Source organism: Mastigoproctus giganteus, chromosome 2 (genome assembly GCF_048544385.1).
Source record: "Mastigoproctus giganteus isolate SK-2022 chromosome 2, ASM4854438v1, whole genome shotgun sequence".
In the NCBI taxonomy this organism is placed as follows: domain Eukaryota; kingdom Metazoa; phylum Arthropoda; class Arachnida; order Uropygi; family Thelyphonidae; genus Mastigoproctus; species Mastigoproctus giganteus.
Genome location: NC_143576.1, coordinates 214,171,040 through 214,196,691, shown reverse-complemented (window position 1 = coordinate 214,196,691; position 25,652 = coordinate 214,171,040). Strand labels below are relative to the sequence as shown.

Sequence of the window (25,652 nt, the reverse complement as noted above, 5' to 3'; positions counted from 1 at the left end):
GAATATTACTATTGCAAGTTATTGAAGGATAAGATAAGCCAGCAAGTCCAGAAACAAATATTTCCATTAAGACAATGCCAGCCTTTATAGAGCGCAGTGATAAAGAATATACTGATGGATCTGAAATGGAAGGTGCATCCCATTTCAGATCCTCCCATTGTTCTGGGCTTATCTCCAGATTATCATTTGCTCGGACCATTAAGAATTTTTAGTTGGCAAAAAAAAAAAAAAAATCAAACTATTGTAACGAGAAAGTCATGGAAGCTGTGAAAGTCTGGTTCCTACAAAACTTCGAAAAAAGGCATTCGAAAGTTAGCGAAAAGATGGCTGAGGTGAGAGTATCTCGAGAAGTAACAATGTTTGTATTACTGATTATTATTACCAAATAAAAGTTTATAAATTATTTTCGTTCATACTTGAACCACTCTCGTATACTTTTAAGACAAAAGTAATCATTAAATCCTACAGCACTGTTAGGAAATGAATTTCACAATTCAAAGGTAACAGTTAAGTGAAAACTTAAAAAAAGACCATCACTCACACACATCTAAAAACAGAACCCGTGTGAACTGACAATGGACTATTAAGGAATACGCATCGAGTATATCTGTAAATATTCAGTTTCTATTTGGTGCAGTTCATTGCATAATCAGAGGCCAAATCTGCATAACAAAAGTGAGTTCGCGGGTAAATGCTGAATGACTAAGAAAAATGAAGCGAGAATTGCCTCCTCTCCTCTTCTCTCCGTCTCTACTATGAGAAAGATTCAGCTGATTTTTGAAGTAAAGCAATTCGTGCTGTTGAAATTCTGATTCCTCTTACCAATCCAGTGATCAAAATACAATCAAAACCGTGAACTCATTTCAACCCTCTATATCGCCAAGCAATACCGATAGTAGATGACTCTCATCATCCAGTGCAATACCACCACTTTGCTTATTTGAAGCTTAAAGCAGTGAAAACAATGTTTGGATTCTCAGAGCAAGCTCTGACATCTCCCCATCTCTTCTACCATTATGAGTCATGGCTTTTAAGATTATGACGAACATCATGACGCGATCCAGTATTCCTTACATTTCGAAGGTACAGCTTTAAGACGATTTTCGAGGACCGGCCTCTAGTCCAATGGACAGAACCTTTATAGGAGATACCAGATTTGAAAAACTGTATTCAAGTATGGAGACCTCATTTGAAAAAAGACATTGAGCTTCTTGAAAGGGTCCAAAGACGGGCAACACGAATGGTGAGATCGGCAGAAGGACCACCGTATGAGGAAAGACTCCGATTACGTCGTATTATGCAGATAAAGGAACCACTAGGTGGCAGTGATCACAGTGTGCTGAAGTGGGATTTACTCAAAGAGGTAACTACCGTCAGGGGTAAAGGAAAGGGTTTTTGCTTCCGTAAAGGGGAGTACAGTGGTCTCAGACAGTTTTTAAATTCTGTACAGTGGGATCAACTGACGATGTTACCAACAGTAAATTCTAAGTGGGAAGCATTCAAGGAATTAATCGTGGAAGCTACTAGACTTTTCATACCGATTAAGAAATATTGTTCAAGGTTTAGGCCTAAATGGTTATCAAATGAACTAATGAGACTCATGACAGAGAAGAAAAATGCATGGGATGCATATAAATTATCAGGCGACGCAGAAGCCTGTGGCAGATATAAGCTAGTCTGTAATCAGGTCACAAAGGAGGTTCGGCAGGCGAAGGCGGATTACGAGAAATCTTTGGCAAAAGATGCTAAGAAAAACAGCAAGGATTTCTTTACTTATATAAACTCTAAAAGGAAGGGAATGAATATGATTGGTCCACTTGACATCGATGGTTCGACTGTTGACGATCCTGCTCAGATAGCAAACAAACTGAATGAGTATTTTGCATCTACATTCACACGTGAGGAATTATTACAGTTTGAAAATGGAAGAAGGTTGTCAAATTGTAGCAGGGTGCTTAATGATTTTGTAATAACTGAGAGCAAAGTGGAGGAGAAATTGTTGAAGTTAAACATAAGAAAGGCACCTGGGGTGGATGGAATCTATCCAGTTATTTTAAAGGAGGCGGCAAAGCAACTAAGCAAACCCTTAGCCATAATTATGAGAGCATCCTTGAACTCAGGGGAGGTTCCCACTGACTGGAGATGTGCAAATGTATCCCCAATTCACAAAGGTGGATCGAAGGGTGATACGAGTAATTACAGACCAGTTAGTTTAACTTCTGTTCCGGGTAAAATAATGGAGTCACTGGTTAAAGATGCATTGCAGGATCATCTAGACAAGACTGCAGCAATAATTCAGACACAGCATGGGTTTGTTAAGGGAAAGTCTTGTCTGACAAATTTGATTGGTTATTATGATGTGGTCACAAAGGAACTGGATGCTAAAAATAATTTTGATATCATATACTTGGATTTCAGGAAAGCTTTTGACACTGTTGCGCATGGAAGACTACTGTACAAATTGGAGCAGAATGGTATTAAGGGTAAGTTGCTACAATGGATAAAAGGATGGTTAAGTGGGAGAAGACAGAGGGTGGTAATCAATGGGTGCTGCTCTTCGTGGACTAATGTTATTAGTGGAGTCCCACAGGGTTCGGTGTTGGGTCCACTGTTGTTTTGTGTATTTATCAATGATATTGATGAAGGTATATCAGGCTTAATGTCGAAGTTTGCAGATGACACAAAGGTTGGCAGGGTTGTTAATGACAGTCATGGCAGTGTGCTACTGCAACAGGATCTAGATAATTTGGGCAGATGGGCTAAGAAGTGGCAACTGAAGTTTAACCTTGACAAATGCAAAGTACTGCATATGGGTAGAAGTAACCCCAGAGAAACGTACCAACTGTGTGGTACTACACTTAAGGTGGTTGAAAATGAAAAAGACCTGGGAGTAATTGTGCAGTCAGATATGAAGTTTTCTGAGCAATGCAGACAGGCTGCTAGGGCAGGTCATGGGGTTTTGTCAATGATATATAGGAATTTTGCTAGCAGGGAAAAGGAGGTGATTGTCCCTCTGTATAAGGCAATGGTCAGGCCGCACCTTGAGTACTGCGTACAGGTCTGGAGGCCTCATTTTAGGAAGGATGTAGATTTGCTTGAGCGTGTACAGAGAAGAGCAACACGATTGGTGAGGGGAATGAAGGGATCCTCTTACCAAGAGGGGCTTAAGTTCTGCAAATTGCAGTGGCTGGAGACTAGGCACCTGCGCGGTGATCTGATTGAGGTCTATAAGGCCTTGAATGGGTTGAGCACGCTGAATTCTGATGGGATCCTTCCACTTGTTCAGTTTACGAACCTACTGGGACATAAGTTCAAATTAAGAAAGGATAGATGTAGAATAGATGTGCGGAAATTTGCCTTTAGCCAGCGGGTGGTTAATTGCTGGAACAAACTTCCATCTGTCGTTGTGGAAGTTGATAGGTTAAATAAATTTAAGGAGGAACTGGACAGGCATTTGGAGGGAATGGTGTGATTTTTTTTTTTTTGCTAAGCTCCTACACTTGCTTTCTTGCATCACGTGCCACTACTACTACTACTACTACTACTACTACTACTACGTGGGCTACAGAGCTTGGTAACCAGGCACCTCAGAGGTGACCTGATTGAAGTTTATAAGGCTCTGAGAGGGATTAGTAAAATGAATGAAGGTGGAATTCTCACTGTTATAAAGAATTCCGAAACTAGGGCCATAAATTCAAATTACAGGATTGAAGTTTAGATTAGATTATAGGAAGTTTTCTTTTAGACAGCAAGTCGTTGATTACTGAAATAAATTGCCTTCGCAGGTAGTTGAGGCTGACAGTTTGAATAAATTCAAAGGTAAACTGGATAGTTACCTGTGTGTGAGAAGGGAAGCATATAATTTGAATTTTCTTGTCTACTCGTGTTTTTTTTTTTTTTTGCTAGGGCAACAAAAGCCTGTGGCTTCCTTGCATTATATAGTGAATCAACCAGTGTATAATCTCGTTGCCTCTGCTCTGCTAGCATATGACTGAAGGAAGTCCGAGCAGTGTGGTGTGTATGTGTGTAGCACTGCAGAGGCAACGTTATGTCAAGGAGCTGGGTATATTCTTCCAGTATATGTGAGTGCCATATCTAAAAATTCAATCAATTCGTTTCGAGGTGTGAGTGTAAGAATTTAAGTTAATTCTACTAAACAAACTTTTCAGGTAAGTACCATATTTAAAACCTGGATTTACCTATCAATGAGAAATTTGGAAGAAGTCAGAATAACAAACATTACTTTTCTTTAAAAGAAATAAAATTCTTTATTGTTGGAAACAATTTTGCCTTCTACAAACCTTGCTTATTTCCACTGTACTTGAATTATATTCGAAAATTAAAGACAGCAACCGCTTTGTAATATGGAAGAAATTGTAAAAAATATACAATTTTCTTTCAGTAGTCTAAGATATAATTCTTTTTACACCACCTGTACGCCTTATGCTATATACTTGTAATATAAAAATCCGATAGCTTATTCCCATTGTGGAAAATAATCAATATCCCTTCTCATTCATCTCATTCAGAGAATATATCATTAGCTGAAAGTCCAACTTCAGATACGAGGAAGTTCTCAAAATATTCCAAAGAGGAAATATGAGGAACAATACATATTTTATGGATATGAAATACAGGGTGTCTACAAACATCCTTTGTAGTGCTGATGGTGTCGTAAGGAGAGCATTTACAGGAATTCACTGAAAAAGCGGTACAGGAAGTATCACGAAATCTGAGAACAATCAGTAATTCTTTAAGAAATTAAAGGCAGTTTACACTCCACGCAGGTTGAAGTGTTCATCATTTCACCAAAACATCCTTTACAAAACTAAAACGTTATTGTGTGAATAGGGTATATGAAACAAACCTGGAACCACTTTCAGGTGATAAAGGATATCTTCAAGTTCTTATTCACCAACGAGAAAATGTGTAGACTGCAGTAGATGACAACATAATTGCAAAACTGTAATCGTGGCAGAATTTACCAACCCCGAAATGTGCAGTGCATATTTTGGTGAACATTATTTAAAAAGAAGTCGCCAAGAAGACGTACAGTTCAGCAACGGTAAGGAAAATTCATAAAAAAAAAAAAAAAACTTCTGTTTGTGTAATCATCCCTGGCTGAGGGGTGATTACACAAACAAATGTCTGAGGACACAATGGAGCTGGTTTGAAGACGCTTTACGCGGAAATCCATATGACATGCCAACCTTGAGCTTAACATATCAAGGTTAATGTAAGATGTTACGTTGCCGTCTGAGGATGAAACCATACAAGTCACAGCTCGTATAAGCAGTCGATCGACGAAAAAATCAAGAAAATGCAATTTTCTTGATTTTCAGAAATGGGAGGAATTGGATTATAGGGAAAAGGACATCTGTAGAGTAACTAAAGGTGCCCACATCACCTGGGTGTGATTTCAGGTTTGTATCATGTACCCTATTAACAATAACGTTTCAGTTTTGTACAGTGTGAAATGCATTTTCATACCAAAAGTCATGAGAGACTGGTAGTTTTGAACAAAACATATATATTCAAAGAAAACATTATCGTAGTGAATGCTTCAATGCACCGTGGAAAGATTTCCACTAATTTTTGGTAGAAAGTTGGTGATATTGTGCCATTCCTCCTTTAAAGCATTTGTGAACTCCACTAACGAAGAGGACCACCTTGGCCTTGCTCTAATTTTGCGTTGCAGTTAATCCCCAAAAATTGGAACTGCGTTCCACTTTCCAGGGATTTCCAGGAACGATCATAAGTTAAATGAACCTAGTGGAACACTACCGCGAAGGAAATAAACAACACTCTCTGTAAGGCTGTTGTGAACAAAACACAGTTCGAAATTGTCATGACAAAATATTTAATTCCAAATGTTTTTCTCTTCAAATCACGCATTCAAAACAGCAGGGTACACTGAATTGTCCAGAACATCAATATAGGAGGCATGGTTTTATGCAGTACTACCTGTGGATCTAGTCTATACTAAGAGAAATGCCCAGACCATGACACTTCTTCCTTCAACTCCGGTTAGGACAACACTCGGAGTTAGTAAGCGGTTTCCAGGCATCCTGTATACCCCAAAAACGACCGTCAGACTGGAACAGCACGTATGACTCGTCGCTCTACAGGAGTGATTCCATTGATCCACAGTTTTCGAGTGATTCAGCTTGTCTTACATCATGCCAATTGACAGAATGCACTTGTTTTTGTTATTAAAAGCTTGTGCACCACAGCTGTTCCGTGAAAATTAATAGAAGACAACTCAATGTGTAGCAGAAACCTTTAGAGGTTTTTCTGTAGTCTCTTTTAACTTGAGATCTCTAGAATCATTTTTGCCTTACTGTTTGTTTTTTTAGCTTGGTGTCACCTCTGGACTTTTTCTTCAGCAACACTGCCATTTATCGACCTGGGAATGTTTAATTCCTGGGCAATAATACACCTTTTCTCCACATTACTTATCAATTTATTTCCAAAGAAATGTCCTTTTACAGCTATCCAACTAGAGTACACGGGTTACATGATGATAATGAATAAATAAATATTGCCATACTATTTACAATCTATATACAGAGTACTCAAATGAATTGATACAATACATGGCCTAAAACAGCATCTGATTACATAAATACATAATCGTAGATACATAAATACAACAATAAGTGGATAATATAGCATTCAAGAAGTTATGTCACCTACAGTTTGACCAGGACATACATATCTGCCAGAGGGGCAGATCTGCACGTTTTGTCCTTGCAGAGTTTCTGACAGTCAATGGATAACCTGTTAAATATTTCCATTGAATTAAATGGAAACATGTTATCCAGGGAGGTCATGCTGCGCAGCTTGGATCTGAATGGCAGTGCACTGGTATGAGTTCTATTACGATCTGACGGTCTAGCAATGATAGGTCTAGGTGGTAGGCATGCGACCTTATTTAGCCATTTTATAATCCAGTATTCCAGGGATAGGAACCTGGTTGGGTAAGATGGAGGTGCCGAGGACCATATCGTCGAGGCATACAATGGAATTGAGGTTATGCAACGGAGAATATAGTTAGTGATAAGATAGGTTATGGAAGTTGGAGATCTCCTGTTTCACTGCCCATATAGCAGCATATGTTTTTTCGAGTGGCATTAAAATGAGGCAAGAACGTAAGGTCTTTGTCCCAGGAGAGGTCCTATCATTGCGCTTAACTCTGTTAACCATTTTCTCGTTCTTCGGCGTACATCGTTATGAATTCCGAGATAACCGTTGATCATATTTATAGGCCAAAATATTTGTATATTTTGCAAAATATGCAAATATTTTTATGCACACATTTTCCTGTAATCAGAGGGATTCACATTACTTTTAATACAATATGCTATACGATTTGATAATGTAATATACTGGACATTAAGGATAATGTCCTGGATAATGTCATATACTGGATAATGTAATATACTGGACATGTAATATACTGGACATTAAGAAAGCCGAGCTCATGATCGTTAATTGATGACACCCGGTGGAATATTATTGCGAAGGGAATAAACAGCACTGCTCTGCAAGGCCTTGCTGTGAACAGAATCAGTTTGCCCTATTCGTGATATCATATTCAGTACATCTATGCACACGTTCAAGGACAAGGCACATAATAATACAAAAATGGACAAAAATACAAAACATGGATAAGGACACAATAAAAAATTTAATTACTAGATTGTGAGGTCTGCACAAGTAGCAACATACATGGTGACATGCGGCACACTAATTCCTTTAAATTTTCTCAGAGGAACAAAGTCCAGGAGGATTAAGGTGAAAGAGATCGCGGGCCATCACAGTCCTATTCACCGACGCGAGAACGTTATGTCCAGATTGTCGTAACTATAGACAACTCCTTGGCTTCCCATGCTAGAACTATATTATTAAATTAGAACGTGATGGCACTCTCTGATCTAATATTATAGTGTTGGGGCCTTCTTGTTGAACGCCTCAGCTGCGTGAATGCGGGGTGGCCCGCCTGGCATGGCTATTTCGTCGGGTAACTAACAGCCAACTCCGAACTGGCACGCACCGGGGAATTTACGATGATCGATGGAGCTGACGCAATGTGTTTTCTGCTCGGTGATCCGAAATACGTAAAACCGCACAGAGGCAAACGAATGGGCCCTCGATTACCAGCCTTTATTAGACCAGAGCGTGCAAAAACAGTTGCTTGTAATCAAGCGGTTTGAGAGAAGATATGGGGCAAGTAGGATGTCGAAGCAATTGCAGCCCATATCGATGTCCCACTGTATTTGATATCATGATTCCGGTGTACAATGAGAATTGACGTGCGACCACACATGCTATTGTGACAGTTGAATAAAATTATACATTACACTCTGTTAATAGTCCGGTTTCCTCTCGAACACACATCCATATGTTCATTGGGAAGTGACGTCCCGAATTTACCAGCTAGTTTTGGCTACAATGCGGCCCTAAATGAGCAGCGTTGTTTATTCTTGCCACAGTCATCCACCAGTGTCCTTCTATATCATGACTATGCGCAGTTTTCCTAACGCACTATATGAGATAATTATACTTAATTAAAAATATTTCTCAAATTATTCTTAACTACAAAAAAGAAAACGTTTTACCTGAGCTTTCTTTTCATCTGAAGGAGTATATTTTTCCGAGAAAAAGAGTCTGGGAATGGATACTCTAAGTGTCTGGTCCTGCAGAGGTCAAATTTCGATGCATTTATTAGTTTTCACATGTAAATATCTTATAATAATTATTAACACCTAAATTCGCTAGTTATACATATGGAGAATTGGATATACAAGTTCTAAGAAAATTCTAAGTTCATTTAAGTACACTTGTTTCAATTAACTATAATTACCGAAGCAAGTCAGTGTCCATTGGGGACATAAGATCCCATTATTATGTTTTACTGTATATTAAAAAAACAAAACTTACGACCTTAATTTCTTCATCTTTCTGGGTTCGAGTATATCAATAAATGGTTTGCTTATCAAGCTATTCATTCTGTAGCTTTGAAACTGTAATTTACTTCTAGCTGGAAGGCGCCAGAATTACCATTAAGTGCTGGAAGCTGTTCGGTGATGGCAAACATAATTATCAAAGAATGTGGATGATGAATAACCATTAGTGCCATTGTAATAATCACCGTAAGCAAAAATAGGAATGACTTTCCGTTTTGTTTTCTCCAAACAAAGGATCCTTGAAAGGGTAAGAAGCTTGTTTATATTCAAAGCGTCCCTTAGCTAGCTGAAAAGGGAGAAGGGGATCATAGTTCTTTTTAGATCTTCCCCCTAGCCCATGATGGGAATCATATAACGTCAGTCCAGGAGTGCGCTACTTAAACTTGTTCGCAAGGAAACAAAAAAAAAAAAAAAAAAAACGAAAGATAAGCCCATTCTGCTAACTCCTAACAATGGAGCAGCTCATCGTATTCTTGCTTTCTTTGTATTAGCGTCGGAAGTACCTTTCAAAGCGAGAGAAAAGAGCAGTCAACAGTCAAAGTTTCCGACCAAAGAAAGCTATAGAAAAAGCTATAGAACAAAAAAGTTCCAAATTATGTAAATTTGAGTAATAAACCACTCTTTTTTGTGCCGAAGCAACGAAGGTTATGAGACGTCAGCGTATGGTGTCTGCTGCGTGATTCGATGGCTTTTGCCAATTTTGCTGGATGAAAATCCGAGTTTCCGGGGGCAGAAACTGTACAACTCCCTCCCGAGTTGCCCAGTTTGGTCACATTGTGAAATTACTCCAGTCCAGAGGCGGACTGGTCAAAAATTCGTACCGGGGAAAACAAATAGAATATCGAAGGTCAGAGTGTAATATTGAAAATCACACTGGCTTCCTGCCCACCGGGGTTTCCCCGGTAAGTCTTGCATGGTCCAGTCTTGACAGGATTTGAACCGAAACCTTTTTCCACATGGTGTGGAAGGCCAAACCAGTCAAATTCTTGTAACGTGCAGGCGTGGAATTTATACATTGCACGTTAAAGCATTTATAAGAGGATTTATTGAAGCATTTATAAGAGCATCGTCATCATTTCAGCTTTTGATAGAAATTATTTTTTTTATTGAGAAGAAATAATTTCTCTTCCCATGCAACATTTACTTAGACTTTCTATTTTCATTTTGAGTGTTCTCGAATATGACTGTACATCCTTTTCGACTCTTCCGTGTTCTCCCTTCCTTTCTCGTTTCCTCAAAGTGATTAGCCTCTTAGCAACCGGACATTCAACGTGATAATTTTAATTTGTTTATTCCTTTGCGTCTGTTTTATAATAAATAAGTAAATATTCTTTTTATACTTCGATACATCCACAAAGGACCAAAAGAGTTTACAAGATAATGGGTACCAAAATTGGGTACATTTGGTGGTATCGATTAGATTCAAACAAGAAGCGTAGGTTCGAATTTACTCTGATTGATCCACTACAACTTCCATATCATTACATAAAAATAGAAGGCAGATAAGGAAAGCTTTCTTGGTAGAAGACGTCAGCCTCAAAAATATAACGGACCAAGAAAAAAAAAAAAAAAAAATGGCCGCCATACTCTACGTGCAGGATTTCCGATTCCAAGCAGGTTTTTTTTTTTTTTTTTTGCTTTTCGAAAACTTTTGGCCTTTCCTTGTATAAGAACAGAAGGAACCAGAGCTTCCGGATGGAAAAATCATTCACGCCTTACCCGAGACCGACTAACTCGGCTACAATATGGCATAAAATTACAAAAACTCTTTTTCCACTGAGCTGCGCTTATTTGCTGTTAGGTATATGACTCGTATTAAGGAAAAAGAAAGGTTTTCAAAGTAGAACTAATGGAGTCTAATTGGTACTTCTTTCAACATGGCAAATGATGGAGACTACGTCAATCATCTTTCAAGGTTGCAGATCGAAATAACCTCGTCAAAATATCTCAGGATTTCTCCACACGTACCGAATATTTAGTCTATAACGGACTGTAAACACAAGAGTTATTGAGAATACACACTCAGAGAGTGATCGCAAAGTCTAATTTCTATTTTTGTGAATGAAACTGAAATATTTACACACAGAAAAGTTCTTGAAGCATTGGAATGACTACGGATTGATTGAAGCTTTGAAGTCATAGTGCCAGTCAGAGAACATGTTCGACGGTTTTTTTTTTTTTTTTTTTATGAAACCCCCAAACACGAAAGGCATCAAAACCTATAGTACTTAGTACCGTGCATGGGTTGAAGGAGAAGTATGGGGGGAGGGGGATGCCGGAAACTTTGCTCTAGAGACTAAACATGGGTTTCACCACTTCAAGCCTCCAATAAGCAAAGTGGTGGTATTTCACCGGTTGATGAAAGTCATCTACCACCTGCTTGATAAGTGTTCTTCAAAACAAATATATAACACATAGTTACTTTGGAAGAGGACAAAAGTGTTTTCTGGGTAGTCAAGGATTTTCTGGAGCCCATAATCGATAACTGAGTATTCATACCTACAGTCAAATAAGACTTCGGTCTACAAAATGTTCGACAGGAATTCGGTCTGGCTATTGTTATAATAGTTTGCAACTTGTTTGCAGACTATTAAAACAACACTGTTATAATGGTAGTTGAAGACTGTTTGCAACAGACTTCAACTACCTTAATTAGAATTGTGAGTTAATAAGGATTTATATGATATGTATGGACATGTGTTGTGTCTTATGCAGGGCGGCCCCCTAAACGTTAGTTCAACTCTGCCTTGTTAATCTGTGATGATATACAAAACTGTACAATGGCCAGAAATGAGTGTAGTGCTATGTTTGTATTGCGTGTGAGTGTTGTTCTGGACACTCTGCTACTGGGAAGCAACAATCACCAGGAAGGCCTCAAGCCTTCGCCTCAAGGAAACGGACTATAACACTATGTACAAAGTACTGTCTTTAGTAGACTAAATCCGCTACCCACGGGTAGTCCCAATCAATGGTTTCAGCAAAAGACTGAATGCACAAGAGTGAATAGGCGGAATCCAAAAAGAGAAAAGAAAAAGTGTGAGATAAATAATAATAATAATAAAAATATTTTAATTAATTTATTTCAGGGATTTATATGATAACTAGCAGAGCACAACTGACGAATTCGTATCAAATAAACACTACCTTGTAGAAAATATCTACTTTTTTATTTTAGGAATCGCTTTCGCAATGTTTAAACAACATTTTGTGTGTAGCACACACACACACACACACACACACACACACACACACACACACACACACACACACACACACACACACACACACACACACACACACACCAAACGTTGTCCAAATCACGAAATTGGTGCTTCTGGACATGTGTTGGAATATTCCAAGTTTACTTAGACTATTCTGTGTCGTCATCCAAGCCTAAAATTGATGAAAGTCTAAAGCCACACTATGCATTTACGTCTAGTGTGATTGTATGGGATGGAGAGAGACTGTAGAAAGCCTTAAAGGTTTTCTACAGTCAGAGCTTCTTTCAGAGCTCTTGTTAGGATCTCAAGAGAAGGATGCAAGATTTTCATTGAGTTATTTCGGAGTTTCTCAGTCCGCACAACAACATGAATATTGCTCTGTGAGCATGCACTTGTAACAGACATAAATACACAGTAAAAAGACTATAAAAAATAGAAGTTCTGAGAGTTCAAATACAGGCAACCAGATTAGCGATCACAGAAACTCGATGCACATATGAAGGACAGCTTAGAAGGTGTGGACTGCAAAATCTGACAACTAGATGTGTATTGGGAAATCTGACTGAGGTATATAAAGAGATGAAACAGTTCAGTAAAATGAACGAGGAAGGTCTGTTATTCCTCTTAGGTGAGACAAGAGCCAGTTAGCTCAAATTTAAAATTTCGAGGGAATAATAGAAGGCTGGATCGCATCAAGCACGCCTACTTGAGTTTTTCATCCATCAAACAGCAAACCGATCGAAGGATACATGTAATTACAGATGCAATATACAGACGTCTCAGTCTTAAGTTGCTCTGGCGCTTAACACACATGCACACACACACACACCTCGTTAGCAGAGTAAATTTTTTTGCAATATTTAAGATTATTAAAGGCTATAGAACAGCTGGAGAGAGAGGGGGGGTGTCTGCAAAACATTATGTTCTAGAGTCCCAAAGTTTTTTAACTCTCAATGTGCAACTAATAAGTTATACTTGCATTATTTTACGGTTACTTAAACTTATCCATTTAAATTTTGACTTCTGTTTTCTGAAATGCTTAAAAACAACGTTTTGCGGCAAATGTTGCAATCACAATACTTGTAGGTGTAAATCACGTTCATCAAGTAGCCACTTCCGCATCCTTAGTGAAAAGAAAAAGGAATAAAATAGACTTTTGGCACCTTTCTAATGTATAAAACGGAATTTATTTAGTTTTTATTGAGCTATTTTGAAACCCGTCCAACTTGTAAGATTATGTATGATGAGTCATGATTGCGGTTTATTATTCGCCATTATCATCATCATCATTATTTTAGATCTGTCAACGTTTCATAAACGTAATACTGTATATTCTTTTTTTTTTTTATGTGTGGAAGTGCTGCCATCTACTATTAGGTAATAGAGTTACCTACTGAACTCTTTATTTTCGGTTTGTTTTGCTACCACACAACTATGCTGCCATCTAGTATGTAAATCAAGAATTACAATTAATCGAGAAAATGTTTTTTTTTTGTTTTTTTTTTAGTTTCTTCTTTTTGTTTATTTTTAGTTTCTTCTTTTTGTTTATTTTTAGTTTCTTCTTTTTGTTTATTTTTAGTTTCTTCTTATAGTTCATTATATTTTTATTACAGTTTATAATTTATTAATAGAATTATTTAATTATTACATATAAAATACAAACTTACTGTTGGAGTTTCTCGGAACAGATGTAAATCTTCGATACCGAATTTTCTCCACTGAGGAGATGGTTGGCGTAAAATCAATCGAAAAGCCACTATTCTTAGCCACGCCAGTCGACTCTGTAATGAAACAAATGAAATGCTAATAAGGCCTTCGCGTGAATTAGCAATTACAGTATCTAAAAAATTTTCACTTTCGATTTTTGGCACGAGCCCAGAAGAATGCAACCTCACTGGTCCTCTCTTCCTCCCCATGTTTTTATCTATTTATTTATTTATTTTTTTAATAAAAGCTAACCCAGTTTCCTTCCCCTAACACGAAACTCTGTCTTGCTTCTTACACCCTCCATTTTCGAAGCATGTTGGAGGACGGTGTACATAAATAAACAAATATTGTATATAAATACAGTAAATAAATGTATACACCAAATGTAGACACACCACCAGATGGCCACGGCTGAGTGCATATTAAAAAAGGGGAAGGAACCGTTTTTTCGTGCGAAACAGGATATTATTATTATTATTGTTGTTGCTCTTATATTATTTCTCTCTGATTGGGGGATTGCACTCCGTGATGGGTACTGCTACCATGTACACAGGGTGGTTGTAATGTCTGGTGTTACTGTCGGTCGAGGAAATCTCTGACTATCCTACAGGTGTTCAGGATTGTGACTTTCTGGAGTTCCTTTTGGTGTTCTCTGGGAGACCTATTGCTGCTAGGCTGCTATGTAAAGTCTTTGGTACCATACCAGTGGTTGACACGACGATTGGGATGGTTGATACTTCTTGCATATGCCACATCTCCTTGATCTCATGTCTCAGGTTCGTGTACCTCCTAATTTTTTCCTCATGGGTTTTCTGGACATTGCTAGTGTTCGGCACCGCTATGTCAATCACATAGGTAGCCTTTTCCATCTTGTCCACAAGGGTTACGTCCGGTCTGTTGTGCGGGATGGTCTTATCCGTTAATATGGCGCGGTCCCAGTACAGCTTGTGGGTTCGGGTCTCTAGTACTGCTGGGGATTCGTACTTGTAGTATGGTACACTTCCTTTGGTCAACTGGTATTTCCTCGCTAGCTTCTGATGTATTATTCTAGCTACCTGGTCGTGTCTATGAGTGTACGCAGTCTGGGTGATCACCTTGCACCCCGCGGTGATGTGTTGGATCGTTTCTGAGGCCAGGTGGCATCGTTAACATGTGTCATCTGATATTCCGGGCTCCTTTGCGATGTATTTTCTATAGTTTCTGGTGTTGATTACCTGGTCTTGGATGGCCAGCATGAATCATTCAGTCTCGGGGAAGAGCGTCCCGCTTGTGAGCCATGCATTGGAAGCAATGGTGTCGATATGATCTTGATGGAGGTTGTAATGTCTGCCATGGAGTGTCTTCTTTGCCCATCTTTCTAACTTCGTTTCTTTTACTGTCTGAGCGGGAAGGGTTTCTTCGATTAGGTTGAGTGGGGTATACCACTTATCTACCTTCCTTATGGCCTGGTGGAGTGGTGCTGTGTTGTTCTCGAAGTAATCCTTCAAGTTAACTATCGCTGTTTTCTGTTGTTCTATCAGGTCTATCAGGCCCCTTCCTCCTTCTTTCCGAGGTATTGTTATTCTCTCCACTGCTGACTTCGGGTGATGTTGGCGACTCTTGGTCATCATTGTCCTTGTCTTTTGCATGATATCTTCTAGTTCGGTGTTAGTCCAATCTATGATCCCGAATGTGTATGTTAGTACTGGAGCTGCATAGGTGTTTATGGCTTTAACTGTGTTCCCTCCGTTCAATTTTGCTTTCAGCAGGCTTCTGAATCTCTGATGATATTTTTTGGTCAGGCACTTCTTGATTTCCTTGTGCTCTAACTGTTTCACCTGCACCATCCCTAGGTATTTGTAGGTCTGCAGCTGGAAGTTTCGGCCAAGTAATTTTCCCTGGTGCAGTGTGTGGGTCTTGCATTTTTCTAGACCAAATTCCACCCTGATGTCCTTGCTGAATTCTTCGGTGATCCGGTGTAGTTGCTGGAGTTGCTTCTCGGTTGCCGCGTAGAACTTGATATCATCCATGTACATCAGGTGGGTGAGGGTGTACAGGTTCTTTCTTCCTTCTTTGAGGTTATATCCATACTTGCTGCCGTTGAGCATGGTGGATAGCGGATTGAGTGCTAGACAGAACCATAGTGGGCTCAGAGCATCTCCCTGAAAGATTCCTTTTCTAATGGAGATTGGCCTGGTTGTGATGTTCTCGACCTTAATGGTGGTACTCCATTTCGCCATTGTTGCTCCTAGGAAGTTTCTCACTATCGGATCGACTTTGTAGATCTTCAGGGTCTCTATTAGCCAGCTATGAGGTACGGAGTCGAAGGCCTTGTGGTAATCGATGTAGGCCGTGTATAGGTTGCGGTGCTTCTTGAAGGCTTGCTACATAACTGCGGCATCTATGGTTAATTGCTCCTTGCATCCTTTGCTCCTCCGCTTGCATCCTTTGCTCCTCTGCTTGCATCCTTTCTGCTGTTCGGCCATTATGTTCTGACTCTCTAAGTGGTCTGATATCTTCTTAGTTATGCAGCTGGTCAGGATCATGTATATCGTTGGGAGGCGTGTGATTGGCCTGTATTTCACTGGGTTTCTTGTATCTTCATCTTTAGGCTTCAGATATGTGACTCCTTCAGTGAGAAACTTTGGGATTGTCTCCGGGTGCCTTATCATTCGAGTGAACTGCTCTGCTAGGTGCTTGTGTGTGCAGATGAGCTTCTTGTACCAGTAGTTGTGGATGTTATCATTTCCCGGGGTTCGCCAGTTGTGGATGTTCCTGATCGACTGTTTTACTTCTTCTTCTCGGATCTCCCACTCTCTCATCTCTTGTATGTCCTTCGTTTTCTTCCGTTCTACTTCTATCCAGAGTACTCTGCTGTTATGTCTTACTTCACTGCTCCAGATATTTCCCCAGAACTCTTCGATCGTCTTCTTCTCGGGTGGTCCGTTTCCTGCTTTCTCATGTTCACCCAGTTTCCTGTAGAAGGCTCTTTGGTCCTCATCGAAAATTTGGTTGTTTATTTTCCTATTATTATTATTATTATTATTATTATTATTATTATTATTATTATTATTATTATTATTCAGAAGGTGCAAGGAAACCTTGAGTCTTTTGCTGCACCAGCCAAAAAAAAAAAAAAAAAAAATTGAGAGAGAGAGAGAGAGAGAAAGAATGTGTTCAGAAGTAGAAAGGAATCACCAAGAAAGAGAAAAATGATGATATCCAGCTAAGGACCCTAGGTGTGCCAAGCCCATACTCACCAGATGTGAGCCCCTGAGGGTATAGCCAACAATTGCCAGACAAAGCTTTAATTGTTCACATTTTTTTATGAAAAAAATTATAGTTTTCATTTAATCTGGTTTGCCACACAGAATTTCTTTTGTAGTCTTTTATTATTTTGAATTTACTAACTGACATTTCAGCCTCAGAAACCTAAGAAATAATGTATGGTAGCTCTCTACTATTATGTAATAATAATAATATTATTATTATTTGATATAATTTTCCGTTTATATTATTTATAAAATTTTATAAATATTATAAACGGATAATACGAATAAATATTATAAACGGATAAAAAAATAGAAGTTACATTCATTATATCTCCGATATCTACTCTGCCGCTGGTATGATAAATAATTAGAATATTAGTAATAATATGTTTTATTTTTTAAAAGAAAAGTTTTGTATTTAAATAATGTTTAATGCGTACATTAAACCAGTGGCGGTCGGCTATACAGTCTACCTGAACTATGGCACTGCCACAATAAGAATTGAAAAAAAAAATAAATAATAAATAATAATAATAAATTAAAGTAAATGTCTTTTTTGTATTTATTACTGATTTATATTTATTTCGTTTATTACTGATTCGTGGACATATATTAACAACCGATGCTATTAATGATTAATTTTATATAATGTGGTCATATTCGTGAGTGAACAGCTAAAATCGACACGCCACCCTAAAACTGGCTCTCACAGTTTATATATAACAAATAACCCACACGTCCACTGTTTATTTGTTATTTGGTTTTTAAGAGCATTAGCAAATAAGGCCATATTGCTCCGGGGATATGCGGTGATAATTCCCTGACCTTTCCGCATCCTCCGTATTTGGTGGTCACGGGCTCGAACCCCGGTCTAATCAAGAAGCGTGTGCTACACACTGCTGCTCCTGCCCACCTGGCTACGGAGGAGCCACACGTGCGCATGGCGACGTATCTGAATTCTCTTCATTCATTCGAAGGACGAATAAATCTACCACAACAAGACCGGTTCTAGTTTCTAGTCTTCAGTGCTTTTGTTAGTATTCATTCACAATGAATTTGATAATTTAGCGTTAGAATTAGCAGAGGTAAATGATGCAAGAAAGCAAACTTATATAGCATCAGTCAAAAAAAAAAAAAAAAAACCTTTCCCATTTCACCCATCCATTCACTCCAAATGCTAGTCTAGTTCTGCCTTAAACTTATTTAAGTTGTCGAAGAATCCTATCAGCATTGAGCTTGAGAGGAAAAATCCTATCAATATTGAGCTTGATCAATCCATTCGAGGCCTTATACACCTCAATCAGATCACCTCGCAGGTGCCTAGTCTCCAGACGCTGCAATTTGCAGACCTTAAGCTTTTCTTAGTAACAGCAACCCTTTGTCCCATTCACCAATTTCGTTGCCCTTCTCTGTACTCGTTCTAGCAGTTCTACATCCTTCCTAAAATGAGGCCTACAGACATGTACGCAGTACTCAACGTGTGGCCTGACCATTGCCTTATACAAGGGGAAAATCACCACCCCCGCTAGCAAAGTTACTATTTATCATTGGCAAGACTCCATGAGCTACTCTTGCAGCTTGTCTGCACTGATCAGAAAAGTTCATATCTGACTGCACAATTACCCCCAGGTCATTTTCATTCTCCACTGGGCGCCTCCGTAGCCAGGTGGACAGGAGCAGCAGTGCGTAGCACACGCTTCTTGATTAGACCGGGGTTCGAGACCGTGACCACCACATACCCCGGAGCAATATGGCCTTAGTTGCTAATGCTCCTAAAAACCAAATAACAAACAGTCATTCTCCACTGTCCTGAGTGTAGTACCATACAGTTGGTACATTTCTCTGGGTTACTTTTACTCATATGCAGTACTTTGCATTTGTCAATGTTAAACTTCAGTTGCCACTCCTCAGCCCAACTGACCAACTTTTCTAGATCCTGTTGCAGTAACATACAAAACAACAATGGGCCCAGCACCGAACTCTGAGGGACTCCACTAATAACATCAGTCCACGTAGAGCAGTGTCCATTTATTACCACACTCAGCCGTCTCCCACTCAACCATCCCTTTATCCACAGCAGCAATTTGCCCTTAATTGCCATACTGCTCCAATTTGTGCAGCAGCCTTCCATGTGCAACAGTATCAAAAGCCTTCCTAAGATCCAAGTATATGATATCAAAATTATTCTTTGCATCCAGTTCCTTTGTGACCACACCATAGCATCCAATCAAATTGGTTAGACAAGACTTCCCCTTAACAAACCCATGCTGCGTCTGAACTATAACTGAACATCTTGTCTAGATGATTCTACAGTGCTTCTTTAAACAGTGACAATTATTTATTAATTATTTTATTATTTTATGAATTATTTATTAAAATAATAATAGTAAAATCTTTTTGTCGCTGTCGTCGGATGATACAATTAAAATTAAATGATTAAGTGACCTCTACCTGATTTATTATTGTAGAAAAGTGATGTTCTAACCAAAAAAAGAAAAAGAAAAAAATTATTTGGTCATTGTCAGTTAAAATCACCAGCAGCCGCTACTGCATTAAACATTCTTTGAACCCTGACTGAGATGCCATCTTTCCAGTCTACCTCCTGTGAAGTAACAAAACTTGGTTAAAGTTTTACTTTACTTTTGCATTGTATTATTTTTAAAATTCAAATTTCAGGAATATCGTACTGTAGGTTTGAACTTTCAGCGTTTAGAACTCCTTACATCTACTTACCAAAGAGGCCGCATCCAGCTCCTGCCAATGGTTTATTTATTATTATTATTATTTAAAGCCTAGAAGAGGCCTGTTGGTAAGTTCACTCCAAAACGCAATTCGAGTATTCATTTACATTTGTTTGTATTTATTATCACCACTAGCAGAAATTCAGGCAAACTGGGTATGACTGTTGCAATTATCAGACCAAGTTAGATTCTGAGTAATCAGAAATAAAGAAAATGAAAGAGAAAAAAAGCTAAGTCGCATATTTCATTGTAATTTCATTAATATGAAGTAAAATACAAAAAAAGCAAGAAAAAAAATTCAAACCTGTTTTTCTTTTATAGAAACGAGATCTTGACTGCCTTGCTCACAATGGGGGTCTGGCATGAGGGACTGACGACGAATACATATTTCCCAAGGAATGGCCTCCCGATCTGGTAGAGCCAAAGGTTGAGAAGGTTAGAAAATGACATGCAGTAGAACACAACATTAGATTATAATTAATCTTTTTTTAAAAAATAAGTCTGTGATTTATTAGACAACTTCGTGGCCAGGGTACGATATTTCAAGGGTTTGATAAGATGATTTTCTTTAACGGAATGCTTATCTTAGAGATGTATCTAAGGTAACAGAAAATGAACGGAGAATTGTTCTCCGCGTACCCACGTGCGTGTACTTAATTCATTACTTTCATTATAGCAGAGCAATATTCTCTCCAATGATTACAAGAAAAATGTGACGGTCAATGAACACAGAAGTCAGGAAAAGGAAAATGCAGTTGCATCTACCCTCCCCTGAATTTTAGACACTTCTTTCATGTATTTTTACTTTTCTGCCGACAGGAAAGCTTTAATAACACAGTACCCTCCTGACAAACGTCCTAACCTTCCTCTCGAAAATTTTCTGGCGATGCCTTTGCGTAAAATTTCGTGAACTGGTAAAGTCCACCCTTTAAATAATCTTTTAATACATTATAGCATAAGTTATTTTGATAGCTTAATGTCTTATAAAACAACATAAAAAACTGTGTCAATATCTTATGCGGTTTCTAAAATTTTTTTTTTTTTTTTTTATATTGGTAGGTGGAAGAAGAATGCATATCCAGCATCCTTCAGTAATCAAAATTTTTACTAAAGAGGGAAGAAATGCTAAATAAATCAATGAAAGAATAACTAGAGTGTTTGAGGGATTATCACTCAGTTATGCTACTGTTGTAAGATGGTCGGCAGAGTTTGAAAGAGGATAAGTTTCATTTCAGGATGATCCAAGGTCTGGTCAGTCATCTGAAGCAATTAATTCTGAAACATTTGCCATCGCTGAAGAGAAAATTTTAGAAAGAGAACAATTAAAGTTCCCGAACTTAAACGCACTTAACATTTCCCATAGAACCATTTTAACAATGATACGTGAGAATTTAGGAATGTCCAAAGTTTGTGCAAGATTTATTTGTAATGAATGGAAAGGTTGCTGGTTCCCAGAAACCTTTCCGTTCAATTACAAACATCTGAGGTTGGAGATATCAATTTAAAATTAATTCTTGCTAATCCAGATAGATTTTTATACCGATTGGTGGTTAGTGATGAAGCTTGCCTATATTTTTATGATCCCGAGTCCAAATTAGAAAGCATGCGGTGGAAGCACAAGGGATTTCAAACCCTGAAACAGTTTCAAACCCAAACATCAGCTGGAAAAGTGTTGACCTCAATTTTCTGGGACACAAAAAAGATTGTTGTTAGTTGAGTACCTTGCACCTAAAAACACAGAAACAGGAGAATATTATGTCAGTCTTATTCCAAAGTTAAAAGCTGTAATTCGGGGGAAAAAATGAGGAAATTTAGGTCATTGGGCTTTGCTTATCCATGACAATGCACCAGTGCACAAAGCCGGGTTTGCACAGGCCAAATTCGTGAAAGTAGATTGAACAATTAAACCACTACAGTCTACAGTACAGATTATATGTAGCCCAAAGTGACTATTCCTTGTTTAAAAACCTCAAGTTTCATCTTCGTAAAACTTATTTTAAAGATGAAGAGCTAAAAGCAGGTGTGGAAGCCTGGTTTGATAACCAACCTGAAGAGTTTTTAAGGATAAAGACATATAACAATAAATGTAATAAAAATATAACAAAACAGAACAATATAACAACAAGTGTATTGAAATTCTGGATGAATACATTTAAAAATTAAAACACACACATACAACTTTGTACATATGTCTTTTATACTCCGTTCTCGGAACTCTTTTGACCATGTCTCGTATGTTAATCCCTAGCTAAGATGCGATGTATAGTGCTGACTAAGTTTCCACAGAGGACATCAGAAGAGAGGAGAGTCCTCAATCCCCTCTGATATCTTGAGTGGAAGCTTAGTTAGTAGTATGCATTGCAGTTTTCCACTTGTTTGGAGAGGTCTGAATTCGATTCCTGTCGATGACAGGTATCTAAAGTCGTTGAAGACGACGACTTTAGATACCTAAATCTTTACAAAAGCAATATCCATTCCTTTTACTCTTGACAGTAGTTATATATTTAAGCAAATTTCATATCAATGCATTATGATCACTGCCACCTAGTGGTTCCTTTATATGGAGATTCTTAATGTACGAAGGGTTACTGCTGATAATCATATTGATAATTATAATTGGTCTTATAAACTATGATGATCGATAAGAAATCAAAATCCTCCTCGCTTTTAAAACTTACCTCTTCCATCTTCGTCTACAGGAATCCGCTTACAAGAAACGGTCAGATAAGCAGTATAATAATTTCTAAACACAATCTCGCCAACCTAGAGAAATAATAATAATAAAAAAAAAATACATACGTATAATTTAACCAATTATTATTATGCTAATTATATAAAAAGTCTAAAGCAAATGTAGGAAAGAGTTTTAAAGTTTTATTTTCTTTCTGCACATTTCTCTCAAGTAAAGCATTTCGCGTTTGCTTCAAATCAGTATTCTTGGAACCAGGAGTTGCAGCTATCATAACGTTCCTCGGACATTTTTGATTTCATTTTGCGTAGTGCATGTACCGGACAAGGGTTGCATGGCATTTCCTCCATGACAATGGCGTTTCATCTTGCTAAGCAAGCAAACTGATGGATGGCCATTGCACAAAACAGAAGGAACTGGAAAGTTGCTGGAATACAAGCAATTTACAGAGAGGACATACATTGACTCCTCATGGTCTTGGTTAATTCGCGCCATTCTCATAAACCTAAACCAGTTACTGTGGTTATTTATATTAAGCAACCACAAATGGTCTGTTCTAAACCACAGAACAGAATAGAAGGCTATTATAACCTACTCTGGTAGGATTTTAATCGCCATCCAGGCAATTGAAGCTATGAGATGTCAAATATCTCTTACTCCATGTAAATCTCTCTCTCTCTCTCTCTGAAGACTAATTTAGTCACGATGTGAAAATGCCAAAAGTTCTTTTCGCTGAGAGGCGATTCGAACTCGGTCTTTTTCTATGCACTGTAAAAAAACAGCGATCGTTGGAATAAGTTGGCTCTAACAAAGAATGTGGGTAGTACAGACGCAACATTTTTCAGAGCCCTAGGCGAAATGCTGGATAGTGCCTTTAAAACTTTTTTTTAATTGCTAATTTTTAATATGCAAAATAATGTTCATAATTTTCAATTAAGTTTAACACTTAAACGTTTTGAAACTTATATTCTGAGAATCTTTAAAGTTTAATTGTTAATACTTGTAAAAATTTATACTTCCTTGGAAAAACAGGGCCCAAACGATCACCAGGATTATCTATAGCTTGGACTGGTTCTCAGTGTAGAGAAGCCCTCGTGAGTAGCATAATTGGTAAAATCGCCGTCCTCCCCACACCGGGTGGAAAAGACCCGAGTTCGCGTCTCGTCGATGAGGTGAGGAATTTTTATGGGCCTTTTTCACAAAGTGGCTAAGTTACTCGGTCTCAGGCGAGAGTAGCATGGTTTTTTCTCCCGGAAACTCGGGTTTTCCGTCCAGCAAACAGAAAATCGACCACAGAACACACGCAATTTACAGACAGTATACACAGCAACATTGGTCTTCGTCGCGGATGATCTTAAAACTCCATTACAATAACAACAGTGTGGACAAGTAGGGGGGTAGATCTATTAAACTTAATGAACTAATAATTTCATTTTAAAAACTAGAGCAAATTATTTGTAAAAACTTCAAAGTGATCTAGTTTATTTCTTGTAACAAAGAGAACATTTTCTAATATGTTTATCGTGGTCAATGATATGGTAGCTTTGCCTATACTGGATATAAGAATAGGACCGTACCCAGTCATTGTAAAAATTATATTAGGAGCCCATCTCACATAAGACAAACAAGCATTATAGCATATAAATTGAATACTGTCGACAGTCAGCATTCAATGGAGGCGGAATTTGTAGACTACGTTATGAGAACTAGTATCCACCTGTTCGATAGCGTAAATAATGATACAAACGAACGTGTAGAGTGGTTCTCTTCAAGACGCCTGGTCAGCGTGAAGAGGAAAAGACCAAACCCTCCAGCAATGAGAGCACAACAATACAAATGGCCCTCAGTCCCCAGCAGCTTTCACTCTCCCTCTTACGGCAGCGAGAGGATCAGAGTGGAAGCAGAGGGTGCTAAGAATCTCTGGGTACGACCAGGCTGCCATGCACGGAAATTGAACTTGGCCTGTTATAACGTACGATCACTCATCGGTGAAGACAGGATATTAGAGCTGGAAAAGGAATTAGAAAATGTGAATTGGAATATCATCGGTTTGGCTGAAACAAGAAGAAGAAATGAATCACTTATAAGTTTATCAAGTGGAAATCTGCTGTACACCAATGGAAACAGTGAAAGGAGTGAAGGTGGGGTTGGGTTTCTGGTCCATAAAGATTTTAAAAACAACATTTTGGAATTCAAAAGTACATCACCAAGGGTGTCAAGACTATTACTCAAGATTTCTAAGAGGTACAAGCTAAAGATTATAATGATTTATGCACCAACGTCGAGCCATGATGATGAAGAGGTTGAAGAAATGTACACTGAAATTGAGAGCCTTCTAGATGAGCAGAAAACCCACTACACTATTATTATGGGCGACTTCAATGCTAAAGTTGGAAAAAGGCAAAACAGCGCAGAAAGAGGAACTATAGGAAATTTTGGAATTGGTGAAAGAAATAAAAGAGGTGAAAGACTTGTGGAATTTGCAGAATCTCAAGGAATGTCAGTAATGAACACTTTTTTCAAGAAAAGGGTGAACAGAAAGTGGACATGGAAGAGTCCAAATGGATTAACAACTAATGAAATCGACTTCATCCTCACTAACAGAAGATATATTGTGAATGATGTTACCGTCCTGAATAAGGTAAATGTTGGAAGTGATCACAGAATGGTAAGATGTACACTTGATATAGATGTAGGAAAGGAAAGGAAAAAACTGACTCGAGTAAATAATACAAAGGTCTTTGAAATAACAGAGGAGGAGAAAAAGCAGTATGTACTGGAACTTAAGAACAAGTTTGAGCTTCTGCAGACTGCTCAGGACCAAGATATCGACGAGGAATATTACAACTTTCTGAAAGTGATAAAGCCCAAGAAACCTATAGGGAAACAGAAATCCAAAGAAGAAAAAATTAGTCAAGAAACACTTGTCATGATGAACCAGAGACGACAAATGAAGAGCAAGAAAAACACTGACAGGGAGAAAATTGAGTATACTGAGTTATGCAAAGCCATTAGAAAGAGACTCAGAGAGGACATAAGAAGATTTAACACAAGAAAAGTAGAACAAGCATTAA

General features: G+C 38.2%; 1 protein-coding gene across 3 annotated transcripts in view; it reads right to left on the bottom strand.

Moving 5' to 3' along the window:
- Positions 1-25,652, bottom strand: part of LOC150090073 (nicolin-1-like) — a 68,078-nt gene that overhangs the window by 26,029 nt on the left and 16,397 nt on the right. For all 3 annotated transcript variants that reach the window (XM_090368957.1, XM_090368958.1, XM_090368956.1), the window contains exons 3-6: positions 22,568-22,652; positions 20,194-20,300; positions 13,858-13,971; positions 8,622-8,699 (exon numbers count right to left, since the gene is read on the bottom strand). In XM_090368957.1, coding sequence (XP_090225083.1) covers positions 8,622-8,699; positions 13,858-13,971; positions 20,194-20,300; positions 22,568-22,652 — 384 coding nt within the window. The remainder of the gene's footprint in view (positions 1-8,621; positions 8,700-13,857; positions 13,972-20,193; positions 20,301-22,567; positions 22,653-25,652) is intronic.